Source organism: Zea mays, chromosome 6 (genome assembly GCF_902167145.1).
Source record: "Zea mays cultivar B73 chromosome 6, Zm-B73-REFERENCE-NAM-5.0, whole genome shotgun sequence".
Taxonomy (NCBI): Eukaryota; Viridiplantae; Streptophyta; class Magnoliopsida; order Poales; family Poaceae; genus Zea; species Zea mays.
In genome coordinates, this window is record NC_050101.1 from 88,143,883 (window position 1) to 88,169,448 (window position 25,566).

A 25,566-nucleotide genomic window follows, 5' to 3' on the forward strand; every position below is an offset into this window, starting at 1 on the left:
AGCCACTTGGCTTTATTGTGCTAACTCCTAACCAAGTTTTGTGGCATTAAAGTTCAAGTTTTACAGGATCACCTATTCACCCCCCCCCCCTCTAGGTGCTCTCAAGTACGCACTTACACACACATTTCCCTGTTCACGGAGGGTATAGAAATCTCTAATTGTCATACCACACTAGACTCGTCCATACCAGTGGACACGGACTATTCGAATAGGTTTCAACTCTGCGCAGAGGGGTACACTTTACCCACTTGTCTGGTTTCTGCGATCTCACTGTCGTGAGACCCGAATGCCGGATCTCTTTCTTTCCTCGCACGTCCTAACCTTAACGGTTATACCGGAAGGAGTCAGGCCACCGCCATGTCCAAACCGGACAAAACATTCCCCCTCCTTATCCTCCCGATGCTCCCTAGCCTTCATAACCCTGGGGTCGGACCGTACGAGCTCGGATTGAGTGACTGCCCACACCTAAACCAGCTGAGCCAACACCTTAGGCCCTCCCCTAAACCAGGGAGTCCCTGATCATCCCACTCCAAGGTGATGAGGGTGAATACCCTTCATTGCACAACCCCTTTTTCTGAAACAAAACCTCGATTGAAGAAACACACTGCCCTTTCTTCCATCCCATATTTTGTATCCAAAAGATATATGTTAATGCGGGCTATCTCTTTACTCACAATGCAGATATCCCACCCTAAAATCCCGGCCTAGGTAGTGGTAGAAAGAATAGGTAATTTATGCATCAAGGGAAGGATGGACTTGCCTTCGTCGAAGCTTTTCTGGCACAAAAGGTCTACCTCCGGGGGATCGGGCTCCGGCACTTCTTCCGGGGTTACGGGTTCCGGATCGACGGTCCCCGCTTCTTCTAGTAAAACAGGCAATAAACAATACATCAATAGTGGTTTACTAATTGGAGTGTGTCATTTTCTAACATTATTATTACATGTGACTTTAGAAATTATTTTGATAATTTTTGGTGCATAAAATATTGAGAAATAATAATTAAAGGAGAAAAGGCTGAAAAAGGAAAAAGAAAAGGAATTAAACTCTGGTGGGCCGTGGGGGGTAATCTGGCCCAGCCGGGCGCAGGGCGCGCGCAGGCGCGAATGCGCCGGCCCAGCTGCGGCCCAAGGCGGGAGACGGCACGGGCACGCGAGGGGGTGACGGCGTCTCCGCGGGATCCCCACACGTCAGAGAGAGCGGGAGGGGGAAACAACGCCAACGGTCGACGACGCGGTGAACCGGCCGTCCGCGAGGGGGGGTAGAACCCGGCCGCCGGTGACCCGGTTCTTGGGTAACGGGCAGGCGCCCTAGCATGAGGAGGGGCTGGCGAACTTAGGGGCAGGCTCAATTTGGCTAAAGGGGGCCGGGAGGGGGCTGACCGCGGGGAGGTGACGGAGCTCAGCAGCGGGAGTCGCCGATGGCGAGGTTTGGGTGGGGAGTGGTGTAGGGGAGTGGTGTCCCAAGTTCACGGCGGTGTGGCGAAGCTGATAAGCCTTTCTACTTTCTCGCTGAACCACCAGAGGGGAAGGCTTACCGGAGGGGAAGAAGACGGCGGCGCTTTCGTGACTGAGCTCGGGCGAGGGGGAAGAGGGGTGGCTGAGGCCGGTGCGGGGCAAGGAAGTGCTCGGGGCGACCCTTTTATAGGCGCCCGAGGGAAGGGGAGCGGTGGAGCTCAGCGGACGCCGGTGAGGTGCACAGCGCCGGAATTAATGCCGCACAGCGGCGACGACGAGACCGCACGGCGGGCGGTGCCGTGCAAGGACGCGGGCGCTGCGACGAGGACGGAGCGGTGCCAAACTTTCCTATGCGGCGAGGGGATGGGCGAGGGGACGGGGCGAGGAGGAGGACGGTGGCCGGAGGTGACCGCGGCGAAGCCGTACGCGGCGAGGACGACGGGGCGGCTGACCGGTGGGGCCAGTTTGCCAGGGGGAGCGGTCGCAAGCGAGGGCGAGGGGGCGGGGACTGACGAGTGGGGACGGCGCGTCAGTGTGCGCGGGCGCGAACGCGGAGTGGGCCGGAGGTGCGCCGAGGGGAAGGAAGTCGCGGGCGCGAGGGGGGAGCGGCCGCAGCGGTGGGCTGGATTCGGCCCAGCTAGGGGGAGAGGGGGTTTTCCTTTCCTTTTTATTTTTCCAATTTCTATATTCATTTTTATATCCTTTTCTTTTGAACAATTACTTTACTAGAAAATCTTAGGTGTTAGAAAATAAAATCTAAGTGAGGTGCTTATAATCAAACAAGGTGTATGCATATGATGAGAAAATCTAGGGGAGTTTTGGGATAGATAATAAGAAGGGGGGGTTAGATTAGGGTTCCTAATCTGGGTTAAAAATTGGGATGTTACATGAGCCAAGGAAGAACAACACACATAATAACAGAGTGCATAGAGATAAATGTCATAAATATCATAATGTACTTATTACATAGCGGAAGTCTTACAAAAATAAATGATAAAATAAAGCGAACTAAATATTATTCCCTGGCGCCACAAAGCTGACTGGGAGACGCCACCTAGATCAAGTCGAAAGCCTTAGTGTTAGGCGGCTCCTCTTCGACCACTTGTTCTTCTCCTGTGGGGGGTGTGAGACAGCAAGAGTGAGCTCACATACGTTCATAGCTCAACAAGTCGTGGGGAATAATGTGCATGAACTCAATAAAGGTGGGAGTTCATGTGAAGTGTAAGGCTGATCAATAAAATAAAGGCTGAAGCTGAGCATTGCTTTTATAAGTTGGTCAAAATTTTATTAGCAATTAATAAGTGTAAGTAAATACCAAACCTTAATAATAATAAAGAAAAGTAATAATAAAATAATTCCAAATGCGATGCAAATGTCAAATTGAGTTTAATTCCATAGATTAATCATGTGAGGGTCCGAGCTGCTCATGACCGTGAGCACGGCTAGTATACCAGTTTTACACTCTGTAGAGGTTGCACATCTTTACCCATAAGTCATGTTACCCATCTGTCAAGAGACGACCAATCCCATACACCTCTACCGAGGAGGCAAGGCAGAGTAACACTACGAGGCCTTTACAAAGTTCCACTAGCTTCAGAAATCCCACTACAGTTTATAGGAAGCTCCAGTGCAGGAATCCCTCGCCTGACCACCATCGCAGCAAAATCAACCCAAGGACCTCCTTACACTGACCACTCCCCTACTTCCCTTGTCCCTTTCGGGTAAGGAAGTCATCCACTAGCTTTCCTAGTTAATCAACCAAGGGCGTCCCATTAAACCCTTGTGGTAGCACTGTTTTCCCGGGTGGTCGCTCCATGTTCCCATTAACATAATGATCTTAACATGAACAGTACTAATAAAAAAGATAATAAAAGTGTAATCATAAATAAAGTATCTCCATACCCAAATCCACATAAAGCAATAACAGGTACTACCCAAAAAAATTTCAGAGGTAAACAAGGTATAAAGATAACCAATGCTGAGGTAACCTATTGGATCCCATCAAAATTAACTTATACAGATCATTATAATTAATAAGAAAATGGCTGGGAAAAAGTAAGTGATCAAGGGCACAACTTGCCTTTGATGAGCTCCTGCTCAGCAACTTCTACCTGCTGAACCTGAGGATCCACAGTAGCTTGCTCGTCTACTCGCATCAACACAATACATACATAGTATAGCGAAAATTAACATTACACCAAACAGGTAAATAAAATATACAATAAAATCTACACATTAAAATAAAAACCTAGGAACATGAATCGTTAATTTTGGATTTATGGATTTTGAATTATGAATTTCCAAAGGTTTAATGTGCTTGAAATAGGATTAAATGAGAAATTAATTTTCTTATTTTTTTCATGTCAAAACAGAGACACTAAATGATAGACAATAATATTACAAAATTTTAGAAATTGGAATGGATCAATTTGGAGCTAAAATGAATTTTCTATGCATTTTACCAGTTTCTAGAATTGTTTTTGTATTAAAAATGCATTTACTCATTCATTTATTCATTTTAAATAAGTTCTGGACTGGGCGTCTATTTTTAGAAAGATCAGGGGCCTCGGCGCAACTAAACCTAAGACTCAGGGCACTGTAGAGGTAGACGTCGGGTTGTTTTTAGATAAACAGAGGGACTCTTTAGTGTAATTGTCGTCGCGAAGGGGTATCGTCTAACCCCCGGCCATCAGATCTGAAACCGAAGGTGGGATCAGATCGAGCGCAATAATGAACCGGTATCGCGCAGGAGCCCCAGGATTGCATTTGGATGGCTCAGATCTTATGGTGGCCAAAGCATCGCGGATCGCCCAATCGAACATCGATGGATGTGATTCAACCGAGCGAAAGGGTATCTCCTATCTAATCAGAGCCACACGCGCCAGATCCAACGGTCCGCGGTCGACTCCTCTTCCTCCCAGACTGAGCCACGGCGGCGTGCCTAGCCTCCCGGCGGCAGAGCACGCCAGCGACCCCTCTTAGCGATTCCGAGCGCCAAACTACGATTACCTAGGTGCAAAGCGAAATTGAGAGTGCGGCGAACATAGGGAAGTGCTTATTACCGACAATGGCGAGGTGGAGGAGCCGCGCCACGGCGAGAGGCGGAAGGACGGTACGAACACTGCTCCGACGAGCAATTCACCCAGCCAGATGGTGATTCCTTCCAATTGCGGCTGCGGACCTCTTTCCCAGGCGCAGGCGAACTCTCCTGGCAGAATTCCTAGGACACGGCGACAAAGCAGCGAATGGTCGATGGTGGCGGCGATTTCATTCCTCTGCGCGCGGGGCAATGGTGATTTTCTTTTGGTCGGCGCCGCGAGATTGAGGAGGAGAGGAGAGAGGAAGGAATCGTGGCCCCCCGAATCATATATAGGCGCAGAGAAAGTCACCCTGGTCACCCGGATTTCGCGCCGGGCGCTACTCCATGACCCACGCGGAGCTCGGTCGAGCTGTTGAAGGTGAGCGCCCCGACATGTGGGCCCCAGACGGCAACAGAAGTGAGCATCCAAGCGCTGCATCGGTCGCTGGTGAACGGGCCCGCCTGTAAGTGGTCGGTCAATCGCGAGCGCGTGATGGAGGTCGGGTTGTGGGCCCAGCTGATCAGCGCGCGGGTAGAGTGGTGAAGCTGAGCAACGGGCCCGCGAGGGAAACGTGAATTGGGCCAGATTGGGGACGGCAGCCCACCTAGGTTAGGTTTGCTTTTCCTTTTTCTTTTTATCTCCCATTTTCTTTTCTTTATTTCTAAAGTCAATTTGAACTCGAATTTAACTTCAAACCTTGTGCAAATTTTATCCCCAAATTATATTGTGACTTTAAAAATACATATTCTGGAAATATAATTATATTATTTATATTTTTATATCGTTTCTCTTCTTCTCATTTTCAAAAACCCAAATTTTAATTTAGGTTTAATCCAACTTCTAGTATTTATTATCTTATTATTTTTATCCCTATTATTTTTATTTAATGCACAAACATATAACTCCAACATGATGCATATTTTTTTATCATTGTTTTAATTCATCTCTAAATTTTATGTATGCTCTTTTTATGATGCAAATGAGGCACATAAAATAAGGAATTTACTATATAATCCTTTTATTCAATTTTGAGTATTACAAGGTTACGTGTTGATGGCCTATAGGGGCTGCTAGATAAGGAACCTGAAGAAAAACCTCTTGATTTCAGTCGCTCAACTTTAATTTGGTTTTGGCTAATTCGGTGGACCGGAGGTTTTAGGGCTCGGAGTAAATTTAAAATAGAGGCTCTTTAAACTATTGTTATATAAAAATGGTACCAATATATAAACTCAAGACAAATCTAAAAATATTCATACCAAGCAACAAATAAATAAAAAGATACATATTATAGTATTATCTTAAAAGTTCTTTTAACATGTTTAAATATGACTGGGTTGTGAACACTTCGTGGCTGCTAATTATTCGACATTTCACTATTAAGTTATTATGTCTGATAGTCTAATTATTGAATGTATAACTAGGTTCAGGGCTCTATATAATTGGTGGCTCGGGGCGGCGGCCGCTCCGCCCCACCCTCAGGGCCACCACTGTTTGGCTATTATTTACCTTGACTTACAGTACGTACATGGGGACAGGGGTGGATCTAGGATTTGATTATGTTGTGAGCCAATATATTCAATCTACTTAGATTCTAATATATTTTAGTCTAAAAAAATAATAAGTAACTAAAGACATCTAGGTCATGCTTTGGGCCCAATGGTCTAAGGTTTATATCTGCTCTTGCTTGTAAGGATTAAAGTGGGTATCTAAATTGTTAGAACGAATTTAATATTTTAATATATATATATATATAGTTTATTTATTATAAGTCATGGACTTCCAATAACTAGAGGAAGTTCAGGCCAGACGGTGCCATTTAGTTAAGCCAGACCAAGCCAGGGCGTCTATAAAAGTAGCCTAGACCCCTAGGAATTAGGTTTTTAGGGTCAGCTGGCGACGGCTGCAACTGCTTGAGACGCGAGCGACGACGACCGGTGGACGGACATCGACGGCGGCTTCCTGCGGCGAGACGTGAGCGGCGAACCCAGGCGACGTCGAGCGTCGCGGCGGCCATGACTGCATGAGGCACAAGCGGCGGCGCGAGTGTCTATGGCGGCAACTGCTCGACGCCGAGCGACAGCACGAGCATCTGTGGCGGCAACCGCCCGAGGCCGAGCGGCGATTGTGGCGGGACCGCTGTCACAGCCAGTTTTAGGGGCAAAACCGAATGCATAGCATATGTGTGCCAGGATCCATTTCCACACATATGTTGACGTCACAAGTGTAATATATCAAAAGACAATGCAATAAAGGCGTAAAGAAGTTAGAGTAACTTTATTACATCATCCAGACATAAATGTCTTAAATAGTAAAATCATCAAAGTACAACGGATAAAACATGGACGATCTTCCACAGGAAGATGACTAGCGCATCGTTAGACTTAGTACTTGTCAACATCTTCGTCAAAGTCTTCATCACCCTCCGATCAAAATATTAGCAAGGAGTGAGCTCACTTATGGTCGGAGCTCAGCAAGTGGGAGGAGTAATGCAAGTTTAACAAGGTAGGCTATGGATAAGCGGTAATAATTTTAGTTGGTCAATATTTTATTAACAATGCCTGACTTACTAATTGTAAGTGTTTCCCAAAATTCCCAATTAAACATAAGTACATAATTATATCTCAAAAACACTTATGTGAAACCACTTAAGCAAATCATTTATGAATCATCGGATCACGATTTATTTTCCATCTTTAAGTTCAATTATCATGTAAGGGTCCAGGTTGCTCTTAACCGTGAGCACGACTGATTACATGCTATTGCTTTATGTGGTTTTGGGTATAGAGATATTTATTACTCATGATTACACTTTTTATTATCTGTTTATTATTTATTGTTCATGATAAGATCACTATGTTAATGGGAACATGGAGAACCACCCGGGAAAACAGTGCTACCACAAGGGTTTAATGGGACGCCCTTGGCTGATTAACTAGGAAAGCTAGTGGATGACTACCTTACCCAAAAGGGGCAAGGGCAGTAGGGGAGTGGTCAGTGTAGGGAGGTCCTTGGGTTGATTTTGCTGCGATGGCGGTCAGGCGAGGGATTCCTGCACTGGAGCTTCCTATAAACTGTAGCGAGTTTTCTGAAGCTAGTGGAACTTTGTAAAGGCCTCGTAGTGTTACCCTGCCTCTCCTCCTCGATAGAGGTGTATAGGATTGGTCGTCTCTTGGCAGATGGGTAACATGACTTGTGGGTAAAGATGCACAACCTCTACAGAGTGTAAAACTGGTATACTAGTCATACTCACGGTCATGAGCGGCTCGGACACTCACATGATTAATTTATGGAACTTAAACTCAATTTGTCATTTCATTGCATCTGCGATTATTTTATTATTATTATTCCTTATTATTACTATGGTTTGGTATTTACTTACACTTAGTAATTGCTATTAAAATTTTGACCAACTTATAAAAGCAATGCTCAGCTTCAGTCTTTATTTTATTGATCAGCCTTACACTTCACATGAACTCCCACCTTTGGTGAGTTCATGCACATTATTCCCCACAACTTTTTGAGCGATGAACATATATGAGCTCACTCTTGCTGTCCCACACCCCTCACAGGAGAAGAACAGGTAGTCAAAGAGGAGCCGCCTAACTCTGAGGCTTTCGACTTGATCTAGGTGGCGTCTTCCAGTCAGCTTTGTGACGCCAGGGAATAATATTTAGTTCGCTTTATTTTATCATTTATTTTTGTAAGACTTTCGCTATGTAATAAGTACATTTATGATATTTATGACATTTATCACTATGCACTCTGTTATTACATGTGTTGTCTTCTCTGGCGCATATATGAGATGCACCCGGTTTTGTTCCTTAAAACCGGGTGTGACAATATTTGTTTTTATATAATCATATTTATACTTAACAATTGATCCCCACGGGTTACCCTCGGGGAATGGGTCCCCGTCGGGACAGGGACGAGGATGAAACATTCCCCGTTAGCGCTTGTTCGGTTACACCAATCCAGAAGGGGATTGAAGGGGATTAAATCTCCTCCTAGTCAAAAATGACTAGGAGAGGATTTAAACCCCACCAATCCAGAAGGGGATTAATGTAACCGAACATGCCCTAAGCATTTTGGGGCCAGGGCGGGGATTATGTTTCGGGGATCAGGACAGGGACGGGGAGCACTCCCCCGACCCCGACCCGCCCCGTTGCCATCCCGAAGGGTGATGGACTCCTCCAGTATACATAACTCTTAGCTTGAGTGATAAGGAGAAACCAGACCAATGGTCAGAGTAGGGCAAGTCCACCAAAGCTGAACCAGACCTATGATATGTATGGCTCCATAAAAGCTACATAAAAAATTCAAAAGGAAAAAATGTTTTTGAAGACAAAAGTAATTAATATTCATTTGTTTTAATTTGTACTCATTGCCTCATCAAAATGGTCATGTGGAAAAAAAACCTTCAGGTAAATAAAAACACACAAATCTAAAAAGTAATAATATATATAGACAAAACTTTCTTGATTAACGAAATACTTTACAGATAGTCGTGCCAACTGGAAGCCAGGTTATGTTAAGTCCAAGTGATGTGCCATTCGAGGCTTCCCACGAGAGCCCACTATCCCTGGTAAGATTCTGTCTCCATCCAGTATACAGTTTTATTGCTAGCCACCTGCTCACACCATCATCAGTCAACAGTAAGAGCTCTGAGCAAACCAAACAACGAATAATGTATAGATAATGCGTCCAGATTGCCAACTGCTCAGATGATTTTTTTTTAGCATAACCTATACCCGGGTTAAAGTTCTCGTGATTCAGGAAAAATAAAACAAAAACTGGCGACCGGATTATATTAAGTCCAATTGTATGTTTCATTCAAGGCTTTTCACGAGAGGCCACTATACCTGGTCAGATTCTGTCTCACAGAGTCACAGTATACACCATTAGCCATCACTTGTCAGTAAGAGCTCTGAGCAACCATGGCGGAGATAGTCACCGGGGCGATGGGCACTCTCCTGCCCAAGCTGGCCAACCTCATCAAGGAGGAGTATAACCTACAGAAGAAAGTGAGGGGTGAGATCATGTTCCTGGAGACTGAGCTCAAGAGCATGGAGGCTGCTCTCATCAAGGTCTCCGAGGCACCCATCGACCACCCACCTGACGTCCAAGTCAAGCTCTGGACAAGGGAGGTGAGAGAGCTGTCCTACGACCTCGAGGACAGCATCGACAGATTCATGGTGCGAGTTGGCGATGGCAAGCCACATAGTTTCAAGGGATTCATTGATAGAAGCCTCCACCTGCTGACAAGGGGCAGGATTCAACACAGCATCGGCATAGACATCAAGGAGATCAGGAGCCGCATAAAGGATGTGAGTGAACGGCGTGACAGGTACAAGGTTGATCTGGTTCCTTCCAAGCCTGTTGGCAGAAGCATTGACAACCTGCGGCTGTCGGCTCTTTACAGAAAGGCGACAGAACTTGTTGGCGCCGAAGAGAAGAGCAGTGACCTTGTGAAAAGGCTCATGGAGGGCGACAAGGAGGCATCCAAGCAGCCAGTTGTACTGTCTATTGTTGGCTTTGGAGGGTTAGGCAAGACTACTCTTGCTAATCTTGTGTATGAGAAGATTAAAGGGCAATTTGTCTGTGGGGCATTTGTTTATGTGTCTCATAATCCTGATGTCGTCAAGGTTTTCAAAAACATGCTCTACCAGCTTGATGGAGACAAATACAGGGACATCAATCAAGGAACATGGAGTGAAGAACAACTAATCTGGGAACTGAGGAAGTTCCTTCTACACAAGAGGTATGTATATTGTGGCCATCGCCTCCTCATCGCTGCTGAAAGGAAAGCAAGGATGGGCCCTCCTTTAATTTCCCTCTTCATTTGCAATCATTTGCTACTCACTACTCAGATCTGCGCATACAGGGAAATTATCTCCCTCTATGCGCAGATCTGGTGCCTAAGCAGCTGTGTTGTCCAAAAGCCAATTATAGTTTTCGTTTTATTAGCTGCATTAATTGACTTTAATAGCCACAGAAAGAAAACAAGTGGTAGATTTTTGCTGATATATTATACTTGTCTCTTGGTGTTATATATATAGGTACTTTATTGTCATTGATGACATATGGAATACTTCTGTGTGGGAAACAATCCAATGTTCTTTGATGCACAATGAATGTGGAAGTATAATAATCATCACAACTCGTAATATTGATGTTGCAAAACAAGCTGGAAGTGTTTATCAAATGGAACCTCTTTCTCTCAGCGACTCAACAAAGTTATTCTGCCAAATAATTTTTGGCAGTGAAGACAAATGTCCTCCAGCTAATTTAGCTGAAGTGGCTGGTAAAATCTTACAGAAATGTGGTGGTGTACCATTAGCTATCATTACCATGGCAAGTATGCTAGCCAATAAAACTGGAAAGGAAATAAACACACATAGCTATTGGTCACATGTGTACCAATCCATGGGTTATGGTCTAGATGGCAGTACTAATGTGAAGAATATGAGAAGGATACTATCAGTTAGTTACTATGACCTACCTTCACATCTAAAGACTTGCTTGTTATACCTAAGTTTGTATCCAGAGGACTACAGGATTAGAACAAGAGGTCTGATATGGAAATGGATTGGTGAAGGTTTTGTCCATGAAGAACAAGGGAAGAGCCTATATGAAGTAGGTAAGGATTATATTGAAGAGTTAGTTAACACAAGTATGTTAGAACCTGTCGGGATTGGCCATGATGGTAAGACCGTATCTTGTCGGATACATGATATGGTCCTTGATCTTATCAGTTTCTTGTCAAATGAGGAGCATTTTCTAACAAAAGTAGGTGGGCAACAACCCGTATCTCTTGATCTGCCTAAAAAGGTCCGCCGGTTATCCCTCCAAATTAGCCAGGAAGAGGAAGCCAAGCAGCTAGCTACAATGAGCTTCTCCCACGTAAGGTCACTTACTGTGTCCACTGAAGTTTTCCAGTTGACGCCAAAACTTTCGGCCTTTCTGGTCTTACGTGTATTGAATTTAAAGAAATGTAATGGAGTGAACAATCACCACTTTAAAGATATTTGCAATATGTTTCAGCTGAGATATTTGAGTCTCAATGCGAAATTTATTACTGAGATCCCAAGGGAGATTCGGAATCTGCAATTTTTGCAAGTACTTGACATAACTAATCTTGGGCACAAAGTAAAGATGACAACCATTATTCACTTGCGACAGCTGTTGCGGCTTTGTTCTAGGTCTGGGTGGAGCATAAAACAGCTAGACGGATTTGGAAAACTAACCTCTCTACAAGAAGTTAAAGGGACCATAACTATCGAGTCACCAAGCATGCTGCATGATCTGGGGTGTCTGACCAATCTCAGGACCTTGGGCATCAACTTTCGTGATTGGGATGAGAGCTATGAGGAACCTTTCATCCAATGTCTATCTAACCTTGTCAGCCTCAAATCCATGAAAATAAAAGGTACCATGATGAGCAGCCTATGTTCCGAATGTGACAAATTGTACCCTGGTCCTCAACAACTTTGCTCCATTGATATGAAGTCACTTGCAAGAACTGTCATCATGACTAGAGTACCAAGATGGATGTCATCACTCTGCTCCCTGTCTAGCATAAAGATCACATTATTAGCTCTGGGAGTACAAGATATCCATGTCCTTGGGAGCATACCATCTCTACGTTGTCTCAGTGTACATGTGAAGGAAACCAGAGATGAAAGGTTGGTCATTGACAAGTGTTATCCATTCCGGTGCCTAACTGAGATGCAAATCGATTATGAATCCATGGCGGTGGTGTTCGCACCAGGGAGTATGCAAAACCTCAAAGAACTCCATTTATTGTTCGGGGTGAAAGAGGTAATGCATAAGTACGGTGATTGTAACTTTGGTTTGGAGCACCTCATGTCACTTGAGCATGTCTCTGTTAAAACAATGTACACTATCATGCCCGAGGAGGTGGAGGCCGTAAAAGATGAATTCCAGAAATCCCTGGACATGAATCCTGGCAAGCCCACGTTGATAGTAGATTATTTGTATCCGAAAGAAGTAAATATACTAGCTCAGACTTTGAAAACAGCCATACATCATTATTAGCTAGCTGCCTTCTTTCGTATTTCTTTGCATTCCTTATATATGACAAATTAATTTGTAATTTTCTCTTTTGCATAGAGGAAGATTAGGTCTCAAGCACAAGCAATAAGAGCAGCAATTTTGTTCGCTAATGCAGGCCGCATCCCTGCTACTGACTGAAGGATTATAAACATTCTCTATCGCCTTGCTAATAAACTGGTACGTATTACACATCTATGCTTATGTCTCACGTTGTACCCTCCCAATGCTAGCTGGTAACTAATTCTTTAAGTTCTCATAATATGTTTGCAGCATATTCCCTTCTCTAATTGGCACTGCATTCTCAACGTCGCATGGGTACTAGTGGCAAATAAGCTCTCTGAAGTCATGAATTTTCTACAGATAATGTAACTGCAGTAAATGTCTACGCGCGTGTTTGTAAAAAAGAGTTCAATATCTACCTTGTAAATACGCCATGTTCATACTCATACAGTATAGTACTATGGGATGAGCAACAGCTAACAGTAGCTCCAAGCGTTGTAATCAGTCTAACACTAGCTCCAAGCGTGCCCACTCCCCCACCCACACCAATACACCATATACTGTGTACTATGGGATGAGCAACAGCTCCAACGGTCCTTCTAACAGTTCTTCCATATACGGGGGAAAGGAAACTCTCACCATAAATGTACGGGGAGCACGATTCAACTCCTATACATTAATGATATTATTTCTTTGCGATATTAATAAGCTTAAGCTCTATAATATGATAACAATATTTATTATGGTAGTACAAATACTCTATGCCCTTAGTTTTGGTGGTGTGCTCATCTATACCTTTAGTCGTGTTTTTTGCTCAGCTGTGCCCTTCCAGTGCTATAGAACAGAAGGGCATAGCTGAGCAAAAAACACGACTAAGGGTATAGATGAGCACACCACCAAAACTAAGGGCACCAAATTAAAAAACCCTTTTTAAAACCATGCAAATTAATAAAAATATTAAATAACTGAGTTATATTGTATAGTAGGAGCTAGATAGAGAAATGTAAGATTGGAGATGTCTGTACGTAGAGAGAGAGTTTAGAGAGATATAATAAAATATAATAAAATGAATAAATAGGAGAAGAAATGTGGGCAGAATGGCTGGCAATGGCGATGGCCGACCGTGCATTAGGCGCGTCTGTAGAAAATATGAACGTACTAGTATAATTAAGATGCCCGTTTTTTTAGAATCGTAGATGTCCTGGGCGTCAACAGAGCTGACACAACACTAGCAGCCAAAGCCACGTCCGTGACGACGATGTACGATACGACGATGTCCGCGGAAGAAGCCAGAGTCGATGCTGTGATCTGGGGGCGACGTCGCAGTCCATCCTGCCAGCACAGCACATCACATTGCTCCGCCTCGGGGAGGAAGTAGGGCGGCGGTTACTTGTCCCGCTCCAACTACAAAGCCCAGACTGCCCAGTCCGCATCCCCAGCAGCCGTGACACCGCCACAGCAGCCTCGGCGCTGCGTTTCTGCCTTCCCGGTGAGACAAATGGCCGCCAGCGCCACCGACGCCGACGCCGGCGCCGGGCTCAGATCGGAGTTCCTGCAGGTCCTGCTCAGCCGCCGCCGCGATCTCCTAGGTCAGGTTCTCTCTCATTCTCTCTCCCAACTCGCGCGCGTGCTGAAATGCTCTGCTCTGGTAGTGCTTGAAGCAGTTGGGTTAAAATCGCTGGTCTGGCTAGGACCTTTCGAGATGCTGCAAATAATCACAGTTCAAGTTACAACCTGAATCCTTAGAACGATACGCCACATCTGAAGCTTGTGCCCTTCAATTGGGTTGGTTTTTTTTTTCCTGTCATCGCCATTCGCCAGTGCCTCTCACGGTGGAGCAAGGGAGTCCGGTGAAGGACCCGATGTACCAGAATCCTCCGTCGACCATGGAGGTCAGGACCCTTGATTTGAACGAAGGTCTTTTGTAAGAGACCAGACACGTCGGCGTTGATTAGCTGTGGTAATCTTAGGCAAATCCGATGGAGTCGTGCCCCAGTAAAGAGGTGGAGAACTTGAGGGAGAAGCTGGTTGAAGAAAATTTCTACCTTATCACTGAGGTAAGCGGCGGCCAGATGATCAGGACAAGTCCAGCAGTCCTAGTCTATCTCTCTGTCTCTTTTGACGGTATTGTCCTAGTCTCTTTCCAACTGAAGTATATCAAATTAAACTTGAGTTTTGCTTGCTTTGCTTGCGATGGATCGTGGCCTACAGGAGCCAATCGCGTCTCTAAGCAGCCTCACGAGATCGAAGAGCAACAATATAATAGTGCACTCGATCTTACTCCACATACATGCAGACTGCATTGCATCCCTCTGCTGAATACTTGGGTGCACCTTGATAGTCGGCATCTTTTTTTTAGGTTCTTAGATCCAGACTCACATGTATTCCCACACTAAACTACAGAATAATTAATTAACTACAGAGTCAACGCCTCACTGCTGGTTTTTTATTTTCCCTCTCTTTTTCTAACCACTACGTACTTTTTTTCCCTTTCAACGCAGCTAGGTGAACAAGGACGAGTACCTGTACTTCTGCTGAAGCTTGACGACCCCGTCCCTAGAAGAAAACCAGCTATCGTGTTCCTGCACAGCTCTTACAAGTGCAAAGAGTGGCTGCGCCCACTGCTTGAGGTGGGTAAACCAATCTCGCTCTGTCCCAACTGCACCACCGTAGACTATACTGTTCGTATAGCTCTTCGTTGACTAGTTTGCTTTTGCAGGCATATGCTTCCAAGGGCTACGTCTGTGTGGCTATTGACTCGCGCTATCACGGCGAAAGGGCCAGCAATGAAACCACTTACATAGATGTAATAATCTGCTTATGATCATATTGTGCCCAGTGCCCACTTAAAGTTTGACGGACGGTGACATCCATTTATTTTATTTCGTGTGGCTTCACCCTGCTCTACTCTTTTTTCTTTCTTTCTTTCTTTCTTTTTTACTTTTAAACACAGGCACTGAAATCGGCTTGGCGGAATGGGGATACAATGCCTTTCGTTTTTGACACGGTGCTGTATTTTTGAAATACGATTTAAATTTTATTACATAGATAGATTTTTACGACGCGCGCGACGAGGAATCTCAGCCAAATTTTGTTTGGACGTCGACTTTTCTGCAGGTGTGGGACTTGGTAAAGCTTGGAGACTACCTCGGCGAGAGGGAGGACGTGGATCCCTGTAGGGTTGGGATCACCGGCGAATCGCTGGGAGGTGCTGCAGATGATGATGCCAGATTTATCGTTCTCCTATATTGATTGAATAAGATTACCGACTCCATTATTAAATACTAACACGGTTAGCAGCATGTATATATATATACAGGGATGCACGCGTGGTTTGCTGCTTTTGTGGACACACGGTACAGTGTCGTCGTTCCTATCATCGGTGTTCAGGTACAGATATATATACAATCATTGCGTACAGATTTGTAGGTATTGTTTCATGCTTTGCTCTGGGTAAAGCTAGATCCTTTCTATGGCTAGGGATTCAGGTGGGCCATTGACAACAACATGTGGCTGGCTAGGGTGAATAGCATAAGGCCTTTATTTGAAGGTGGGGTTCGTTCTATGATCTCTCTCTCTCTCTCTCTCTCTCTCTCTCTCTCTCTCTCTCTCTCTCTTAAGGGAACAGGAGGTGCAAGCCACCTACTGATTAGTGTAAGTAAAACGGCATAGCTTTATGAAAGGAAGGAGAAAAAAAAGGATTATGTATTGCTCCCTCCGTTCCATGATGAGTGCACTTGTAGATTTTAAAATCTGTCCTAAAAGATAATGCATTGCTCCCTCCTTTCCATAACAAGCCATCTACTTCTAGTTGCTTTTTTCTACTCTCTTTCCCAAGTGTTATTATAGTGATTATGTGTTTGTAGCAAATGGTACGTATTTTTTCATTAATAGTGATCTTGTCACTAAAACTCTAAAAGTGCACTTAGTTCGGTTTCGGTTTTTGTATCTACGAAGTTCGGTATCGTAATCGGTTTTTACCGTATACCGAACTGTAATACCAAACTTTATCAATTATAAAATTAGACTATTTGATTATGTGAACTAAATGCGTGATGTAATGAAATTGTTATTCACTTATTTGTATGTCATTTATGATGTATCTATAAATTCATGTACCTATATAATTTTTACTTTTTAAAATGAGTGTAATCTATCACGTAAACTTGTTGTAAACGTTATCTTTTAACCAAGTTTGGTGTTCGGCTTTTACCAAAAAAACCTATTTTCTAGTAAACCGATCGGTTTCTAATGCCTGTAAACCTGAAGTTTCGTAAAACCGAACGGATGTTTTAAAAAAAACTAAATGCCCATCCCTGCCTCTTTGTATCTTGCAGCGTTATTTACGGTTGTTTCTTTGGTCTGTACAGTTGTTTCTTTGGTTAAAGTTTTATAGTGGAGTCTTCCCCTGCTGTTATTTACGGTTAAAAAATCTAACATTATAACTGGTATTTGATATATTAATTTCAAAACCTTTGCATGTGAATATTTTCTTCTGTTATTTGCTCTTATTTATAGAAGCAAGAATTGACTTAGGAAAGAGCGAATTAGATACAGAAGTTGTTGAAAGGGTGAGTGTCTAATTTATTTAACTTATTATTTCTAATAAGCCATTTATGAACATATTTACCATTGTTTTACATATTTTACCAGGTTTGGGAAAAGATAGCACCAGGCCTGGACTCGCAATTTGATGCCCCCTATTCACTTCCTTTGCTTGCACCACGGCCGTTGCTACTTCTAAATGGTACTCCCTCCTTTACAAAATAAGTGCATGTTCTTTACTTACCAAGGATCCATTTTTTAAAAGTTTGATCATATAATATTTTTATATGTAATACATATCATTAGATTGACTATAAAATATTCTTTTATAACATATTTATTTGGAGATATAAATATCAGTATTTTTTGTATGTAACAGGTTGAAATTAAAAAGAACTTGACTTCTCAAAAGTGAGATGTATAGGAAAACGTGTGTGCGATGCACTAATATATCTATCATATTCAACTAAGATAATATGTAAATAGATTATCATGCATCGTTATCACTAGATGTGTAACACATCGAAAGAAGAGCATGGTGTAGTGAAAGTAGTCATACGTTATCGTGTACTAGCAACATCAACATATTCACGTGTGCTCTTCAAGTTTGTTGTTGATCAACACCTCGACAATAGTAATAATATCTTCACAGTATCCACACGTGCACTGCTAGGTTGGTGCGCTATCAAGAGAAATGACAACGGTGTCTTAGAATCCCACAAAACTGGGAGAGAGGCATTGACGACTTAGATGATCATCTCAAATATGTTAGTTCATTCGTATATAGACACGTGCTATTATAATTTTATCATAAAGGCCTATTAGCATTCTCAAGAATTATGATGGACTATTAAGCATATATTTAATAAGATATGTATTTATTGTAATAAAGGAGTAGGTGTCAACAATATTTATTGTGGAATGTTCTTGTTTGGCTAATACTACTTCCATAAGTAATAAGACAGAGCTCACCTTTCTTCCATGTATCAGCACATGTTAATTTGTGTTAGGTTTGAAAGTTGGAACATCTAATTGCATCATATTTGAGTTTCATGATTGGGCTAGACAGTATATTTAGCGCTTGGCACCCGAAACTAACATAACTCAGTAGTTAATTTATACTCTCTATATTTAAATTATGAGTTGTTTTTGTTTCTATAATTCTATATACTTAGTTTTTGCTATATATCTAGACATGTCATATATATATAGGTATATTGCAAAAGCTATAGACATAACTTATATAGGTACATAGCAAAAGCTATGTATTTTAAAAAGTTAAAACGATATAATTTGCATTAGAATACAAGAAGCAAGTTGTATTTGAAGAAGGTAAAATGATATAATTTGCATTATCCTAAGTTAAATTTCTCTAACTTTAACCAAGTTTATACGTATATGCACAAATATCTATAACGTCAAACAAAATCCATTAGATACCATGAAATACATTTTAATAATACATTTATTTAATATTGCTGATGTCGATATATTACCTTATAATCTTGATTAGAATTAGACAGACTTAGGGAAAAAATACATAACTTATATTTTAAAGTAGAGAGTAATACATTTTTTGATGTTTATACTTAATTCGCTCATAGGCGCTGAAGATCCTCGTTGCCCAATAAGTGGTTTAGGAGAAGCTATTTCAAAAACTGCTAAAGCTTACGAAGAATCTGGTTGCGCGGAGAAGTTCATGGTACCATGCATACTACTCTCTCTCCACCTACTTTTGAGACCACTTTTATTAATTTGGAATCATAGATTTAATTTTGTTTTGAATAATCATCATATAACAGTATTATAGTCTTAAAGAAGAATTTGGAGAGTTGTAGCATATCAAATCTGGGCCCTTTTTAAAAGCCACCCAAGATAAGATCATGGACTTTTGGAGTTTTCTCCAAGTAGAGGGTCTAGGCATGCAAATTATTATAATCCTCATCACTTTACAATGCAATGAGGAATGTAGGTTGTTATTCAACCAAAAATATCATATATTTAGATATCTTCGTACTCACTCTGTTCTTTTTTATTTATCGTGTTTTAGTTCAATAATGAACTATCGAACGATAATATTCGAGAATGAAGTTAGCATATTTTATGGACGCAAACTAGAACTGATTATTGCTGGTGAGTGACAGAAAAGTAGCACTGACTACCAGCTAGGTCTAATCGGCTAGCGTTTTAGGTTGTCTGCAGTGGGGCACTCAACGTACCGAGATAGCGTAATAAATTCGCTACAGCAAAGCACTGCATGTGCTACCCTATTTTACCATAGGGTGCACGAACGACGCGTCGATCCACTGCATGCGGGTGTACGTGTATAGAAGAGAATTGAAAAAATAATATAAAATATAGTAGTTGGTACATGATTGAGATATGATGTAAATATAACTACCGTGAATTATGATATAGAACAAAAAAAAATTACTGACAAGTACAAGATATTTTTTTTGATAGAAATTTAAAGTTCTATAAGTGTGGATAGCCTTAGGAACTACTCCCTTCGTAAGAAGAGGTACATACAACTATAGATTATATGTCAATTAAAATAGTTCATGTTCAACTAAATTTTTAATAAATATTATTCAAATTTATACACCAATTTAATTTATAATAAAAATAAATTCTATAGTTCTGATATCATGAATATTAATATTTTAATATATAACAAATAAGATAATAAAACACGATACTATATTATAATTATATTTTTCTAAGACAGAAGAATCACTACCCACCGGTGGAATAACTGCCCATTCTTTCTGGGACGAAAGAAGTAGTCAAGTAGCGATGGTAGTCATGACTCTCATACTGTATACAAGTTTTCCATCTTAAAGATGAATCGGCTTCAGTTGAATGTTGAGTTGTGGGGACAATATGTTGTTTATGCGTCCGCGCAATACCGCCACACTAGGTGGATGATGAGGTTTCAATATTTGAAGAACTAAAGTCTGTAACGCCGCACAGTGTGAGAAGTAATCTTGGATGGATAATCTGTATTGGCAGTGGCGGAGCCAAGATTTCTCTAAGTGTAGAGCCCGATATAACATTAACAAATATTTATATCAGCTAGAAAATCTTAAATCATGCAAATGCATAGATAATGGCACATATGACCATGAACGAATTATACGAATTCTCTCATTCTTTAAGAACATATTTAGGTCCCTAGCAATTTTTCGGCTTAAGAGTAGGGCCCACACCTGTCTCCGCCACTGTGTATTGGCCATTCATAGTAATATATATAATGATACCATAACGAGTTGTGGAGAAATTGAGGGTAAATTTCGAATAAAGAAATGTGAAATGAAATGAAGAGGAGAGATTGAATGAAATTTCTGGTAAACAATAGATAGAAATGTGAAGAAAAATATGAATAAATAGCGTTACTGGTTCACCTTTTTTAAACAACCGCTGTACAAACTTAATCCGGATTTAGTTACAAAACCAAAAGTGCATGCATGTTGGGAAATTCAGCGCATACGACAACAACCGGCGCGCATGGTTTTATTAACAGGCAGGATAGCTGTAACAGCGTAGTACTAACCACTCTCTTGGTCTTAAATTATAAATTATTTTATTTTTTAAGAAAAGTAAAAAATATCTTAAGTTCAACTAAAATTATGAAGATTCATAAATATTATATAGATATACTATAAAAATACAATTAATAAAGGGTCTAACAATACTTATTAAGTATCATAGTATTATATAAATTTGGTCAAACTAAGATGGTGACTCAAAAAAAGTTAAAATAACTTATACTTAGAACAAATAGATGAAGTACACGACATTGTAAGCTTTAGAAGCAGGCCAGCATGGGGTTAGAGGTGCTCTAGCCTCCTATGTCCTTGCACACCATGGTTGCACAACATTGAGAAATATATGAAGGGGTCTGAGAAAAAATAGACAAAAAAGAGTAGGGGTGCTGAAGGAGTGAAAAAATAGACTCCTCTTACCATCAATCCTAGATCGAGCCCTTGATTTCACCATACAGAAATGTGTTGGGACAGTGATAATTACCAACGGCATTTTTAGAAACTATCAGGATGATAATCGCTTAGAGAGAAATAATAATTGCAGAATATGCAAGAGAAGAAAGTAGTATCGGGTTACTGGACACAACTGAGTAATTGCAGAATATGCTTTGAAGAGAAGTTCAGACAGTTTGACTAACAAAATAATAATCTTCAAATGTGAAATAAAATGGAGAGGAGAGATTGAATGAAATTTCTGGTAAACAATAGATACAAATATGAAGAAAAAAATATGAATAAATAGTGTTACTGGTTAACTTTTTAAACAACCGCTGTACAAACTTCTTCCGGATTTAGCTACAAAACCAAAAGTTCATGCATGTGGGGAAATTCGGCACATACGACAACAACAGCACGCATGGTTTTATTAACAGGACAGCTGTAACATGGGGGTTGGGGGTGCTCCAGCCTCATATGTCCTTGCACACAATGGAGATGTATACGAAAGTGGTGGGAAAAATAGACCCAAAAAAAATAATAATAATAGCGGTGCTGAAGGAGAGAAAAATAGTCTCCTCTTACCATCAATCAATCCTAGATCCACCGGTGTACCACCACATAGAAATGTGAAGTTGAGATTGAACCATCATGACTATAATCGCTTAGAAGAAATATCCTAGCCCTATTGTTGAACAATTAACTGATCCATCTTCAGTAACTGTTGAAAAGTAGGATGCTATGAGAAAAATAAATAGTCTATCAAGGCCAATATTATTTTGTCTTCTGTTCATTTGGTTTCGTCAGCATCACTTGCTAGAGAGCTAACCTGGTAGCAAGAGAAGAAAGCAGTATCGGACACAACTTAGTGATTGCAGAATATGCTTTCAACTTCTTTTGAAGAGAACTTCAGACAGTTTGACCGACAAAATGATAATCTTCAATTCTTCATACAACCTGCATATAGTAGCTAACTAAGAACAAAACTCCGCTTCCTTTCTAGTATATTATTCATCGTGGATGAAGACATCAACATGGTTAGACATGGTAAAACAAAGGAAGCATTAACTCATGCCATATCAAATTTTGTTATGATTTCTAACAAAACAAATGTATTCAGGAGCTGACACGGTGCTCTATACGTTGCCAACATTTCTTACCCCTGCTCCAGTCCATTCAAGTAGTTACATACGCAAGGCAGTGATACTGACTTATTCATATCGACGAACACCTTACCCGCGTGACTGGTGTATAGGGGGGTTTCGTCGCTGACCAGATGACCTCGTCGTGGCATGCGGTGAGCATCGGCGTTGGCGCGTGGCACGTTGCCACACGTGTGGCGGCCGCAGTGGCAGCGGAGGCGATGGCCACCTGGTGACCTCTGGATGGACGGTGAGGAAGTGGAGGAGTATACCGTTGCGCCCATCGAAGATGGTCCAGGCGTAATAGTGGAGGAGGATGCCGTAGTAGTGGAGAATGCCGTTGGGACTATGGAATGGAAGACGCGCCGAGGCAGAGTAGAACCCAGTGCGGGACAGTTGAGGATGGTAGATGACGACCATCGGTGGTGTCGCCTAGCTGCAGTGATGCTCTCGTCGCACGATGCGGCGGGCCGCGGGGGAGAGATGGCTATGCATCCTGGTGGTTTACCTCTAGATTTGCATATTTCTATTTCTATATATTAAAGCGGGGAGGATTCCTGCAAAGCTACGATGTCCACGTCAACTTATAAAACGTCAGCCGTTCGATGGTGCCTCAACGACAAGGGAAGCACAACACTGAAGGGACTCAAAGCGCAGCGACCAGAATATCTTTTTCGCAGATATTGTTCACAATTCCGCTCATCACCAGATGCGTCGGGAGACTTCTAGGCTGTCTTTACATTCTATATATTAAAGCGGGGAGGATTCCTGCAAAGCTACGATGTCCACGTCAACTTATAAAACGTCAGCCGTTCGATGGTGCCTCAACGACAAGGGAAGCACAACACTGAAGGGACTCAAAGCGCAGCGACCAGAATATCTTTTTCGCAGATATTGTTCACAATTCCGCTCATCACCAGATGCGTCGGGAGACTTCTAGGCTGTCTTTACATACGAATGGACTCTAGCGAACAGAAGTGCCTGTGAGCATTGTCGTTTCTCCAAAAAGGATGACACCTTCAATGTTCGCGACAATCCAACAGCGACGGCGAGGAACCTTTGGCCCTCCGTATGTATCCCTTCCTCGCGGTCTGGGATTGGGTCTCTCTCATTTTCAGTCATTTTCCTATGGTTTTGTGTGCCGGGATATCTCAAGTGGATTGTTTGAATTCAGCATGGCTTGCATCAGTTTCCGTTGTGATAGAAGCGGAATCCGAGCTTCTTTTTTGTGATTCCCATGATTGGGAGTTGGTTAGTTAAAAATTCGGAACAAGCAATTTGCCGAATAACCATTGCTGCTTCTCCTCAAGCTGAAATTTGTTTACCAATTTTATTTGGTGTTCCTTCGTTGTTCGGTAGGGAAAGGACCCGGAGTCTGAAGTTGTTTAGGTCGGGTTTGGATCTCCTCTGTCTTCCTCGGTTGGCTTTTTCCTGTATCATATTTATCAAGTCTTTACATTTTAGTATCCTTTGTTTCCGATTTCCCAAAGGTGCGTAGATCCTACCCCACTACTTTTTAATTCAAAATTCGTATTTTTTTGGTTATTAGCGCTTCCATGGCGACTGTTTTCCTCTAAACCCCTGCTTTTCCAGAAGCAATCAGGCCTGCCTTCCTTTTCCACTGCCTCATCGGATTAAAGTTTTTTTGAGCTACAGGCTACAGCCATGTACATGAAACGAAAATCCTGCTGAGCTGAATTAAAAAAAATGTTATTAATGTATCTATGAATCTGAAAACCCTAATGAATTTGTAGTATTCTGTTTGATCGTCTACGCATATTTATTGGCTTTAGCAGATAGCGATGTACATTATTATACTCTTCCCCGTAGATACAAATTGTACTGATTTTATCTACGTATATACATATAGCTTCAGTTTAAGGTTATTAATTTTATGCTCCATACTTTACGCCACTGCCTCATTCGACTAATGATTGTTTGCGCAACCAGGAAAACACTGCTGAATCTATTTCTATCTTTTGTATATATATATATACACAATATACAGTGTTTATATATATATATATATATATATATATATATATATATATATATATATATATATATATATATATATATATATATATATATATATATATATATATATATATATATATATATATATATATATATATATATATACCTGTGTTTTCCACGCGCGCGACGCGCGCAAAAGTTACTAGTGAAGAGTAAAGAGATGCTACTACCAGCTCGGTGGCTGGTGGCATCAGTTTCACACGAGTCTAGAGGTGTTTGCTTTCTAAAAACTAATTTTTAGTCTATTCATTTTATTTTATTATAATCTCTAAGTTGTTAAATACAAAAAACTAAAATAAACTTTTAGTTTTATATTTGATAATTTATCTATTAAAATAGAATAAAATGAAAGGTTCTCTGTAAACCGAACACCTTCTTAGTCTGCTGCTCATTCGTATTTAGGTACATATATTAGATGTAACAATATCATATCTGACGACCCTTATTAGTGCCGTATATTACTCGTGGTGAGAGCGTAAGAGCATGTACCAACCTTTTTCTAACTAGACAACACACAACTTGTCAAAAATGTGTTGAATTATCTCCTGCTATTGGATCACACAAAGGGCACTTGGTTCGGATGAACAGATAGAGAGCTCTAGTTTCTCTCTGAAATATAAGCAAGCTTTCACCGTTTGGGCTGCTAACATCTTTATTATCTGTACTGGTCAGTTCATTGCAGAGCCTGGAGTCGGCCATAAAATCACAATCGACATGGTGAAGGCAGCAAGCGAATGGTTCGATCGCTTCCTGCATGCATGAATGCAAAAGTTATTGTCGCCCATCATTTGTTCTATATCGATTGTGATTTGTCAACAGCATCCCTTAGTTGAAGTATTTATGTCCTCGTCTGTGTACCTTGGTAATTGCCGGTCGGACAAACATCTCTATCTCTATTTATTATATTAGGATACGTTTGGTTGCTGGACAAATGAGGGCAGAATAGAATGGCTCCTAAGTTGGGAATGGAATGATTCCTCATATTATTTGGTTGGAAGGATGAGATGATCCTTGTTTTTTGTTTGGTTAGAGATATAACTGGGGATAGATTGTTCATGTCCTTTGTTTGGTTCGAGAACCTTACTATGATATGCTAGTTGATCATTTAACGATTTGAATATATACGGGCCATTAGAGAAAATCTCATTAGAGATAATATCATTTGATCTATTAGAAATACTATTATTAGATAATAACTTCTTATATAAACCCACTACTTTCCACAATAATGTTCTATTTACAGATTCCACTGATG

At 41.6% G+C, this 25,566-nt stretch overlaps 2 protein-coding genes and 2 long non-coding RNA genes across 14 annotated transcripts; 2 read left to right on the forward strand and 2 right to left on the reverse strand.

The window, feature by feature from the left end:
- Window positions 1-8,759: 8,759 nt before the first annotated feature.
- Window positions 8,760-9,737, reverse strand: LOC103629526 (uncharacterized). Its single transcript, XR_554448.3, has 3 exons — window positions 9,647-9,737; window positions 9,394-9,543; window positions 8,760-9,161 (listed from the first exon to the last, which is right to left on the reverse strand). It is a non-coding gene; the product is annotated as an uncharacterized lncRNA (long non-coding RNA).
- Window positions 9,369-13,306, forward strand: LOC103629525 (uncharacterized). 5 transcript variants are annotated; one of them, XM_008650624.2, is made up of 5 exons: window positions 9,420-9,878; window positions 9,954-10,292; window positions 10,591-12,541; window positions 12,665-12,784; window positions 12,878-13,306. In XM_008650624.2, the coding sequence occupies exons 1-4, from the start codon at window positions 9,469-9,471 to the stop codon at window positions 12,743-12,745; spliced, it is 2,781 nt and encodes a 926-aa protein (XP_008648846.1). In that variant the 5' UTR covers window positions 9,420-9,468; the 3' UTR covers window positions 12,746-12,784; window positions 12,878-13,306. The 5 variants fall into 5 exon arrangements, 4 of the variants coding, with proteins under 4 accessions (XP_008648845.1, XP_008648847.1, XP_008648846.1 ...); XM_035959968.1 differs by having other exon boundaries at window positions 10,591-12,352; XM_008650623.3 differs by having other exon boundaries at window positions 9,369-10,292.
- A 628-nt stretch (window positions 13,307-13,934) lies between these two features.
- On the forward strand, window positions 13,935-25,429 carry LOC100276046 (uncharacterized). Of its 6 annotated transcripts, XR_004849936.1 has the most exons (15): window positions 13,935-14,196; window positions 14,429-14,499; window positions 14,578-14,664; window positions 15,109-15,237; window positions 15,327-15,413; window positions 15,561-15,614; window positions 15,725-15,815; window positions 15,927-15,997; window positions 16,088-16,157; window positions 17,126-17,178; window positions 17,261-17,354; window positions 18,757-18,854; window positions 22,388-23,343; window positions 23,634-23,764; window positions 24,984-25,429. XR_004849936.1 is itself a non-coding variant. In XM_035959490.1 (13 exons), exons 1-13 carry the CDS (start codon window positions 14,106-14,108, stop codon window positions 22,508-22,510), a joined length of 1,119 nt encoding a protein of 372 aa, XP_035815383.1. In that variant the 5' UTR covers window positions 13,935-14,105; the 3' UTR covers window positions 22,511-23,739. The 6 variants fall into 6 exon arrangements, 3 of the variants coding, with proteins under 3 accessions (XP_035815383.1, XP_035815384.1, NP_001143403.2); XR_004849935.1 differs by lacking the exon at window positions 23,634-23,764; XR_004849937.1 differs by lacking the exon at window positions 22,388-23,343 and having other exon boundaries at window positions 13,938-14,196.
- On the reverse strand, window positions 20,888-22,785 carry LOC109940168 (uncharacterized). Of its 2 annotated transcripts, XR_004850206.1 has the most exons (3): window positions 22,369-22,785; window positions 21,962-22,089; window positions 20,888-21,853 (listed from the first exon to the last, which is right to left on the reverse strand). It is a non-coding gene; the product is annotated as an uncharacterized lncRNA (long non-coding RNA). The 2 variants fall into 2 exon arrangements; XR_002262706.3 differs by having other exon boundaries at window positions 21,962-22,785.
- Window positions 25,430-25,566: the final 137 nt, after the last annotated feature.

Excerpts from the sequence above, each read along its gene's own strand:
- LOC100276046 (XM_035959490.1), top strand. The coding sequence starts at position 14,106 with ATGGCCGCCAGCGCCACCGACGCCGACGCCGGCGCCGGGCTCAGATCG. Across the intron at positions 15,414-15,560 it reads ATGAAACCACTTACATAGAT|GCACTGAAATCGGCTTGGCG; the intron begins GTAATAATCTGC and ends TTTTAAACACAG. Across the intron at positions 18,855-22,387 it reads GTTGCGCGGAGAAGTTCATG|GGGGGTTTCGTCGCTGACCA; the intron begins GTACCATGCATA and ends ACTGGTGTATAG.
- LOC103629525 (XM_008650623.3), top strand. The coding sequence starts at position 9,469 with ATGGCGGAGATAGTCACCGGGGCGATGGGCACTCTCCTGCCCAAGCTG. Across the intron at positions 10,293-10,590 it reads AAGTTCCTTCTACACAAGAG|GTACTTTATTGTCATTGATG; the intron begins GTATGTATATTG and ends TTATATATATAG. Across the intron at positions 12,542-12,664 it reads ATTATTTGTATCCGAAAGAA|AGGAAGATTAGGTCTCAAGC; the intron begins GTAAATATACTA and ends TCTTTTGCATAG.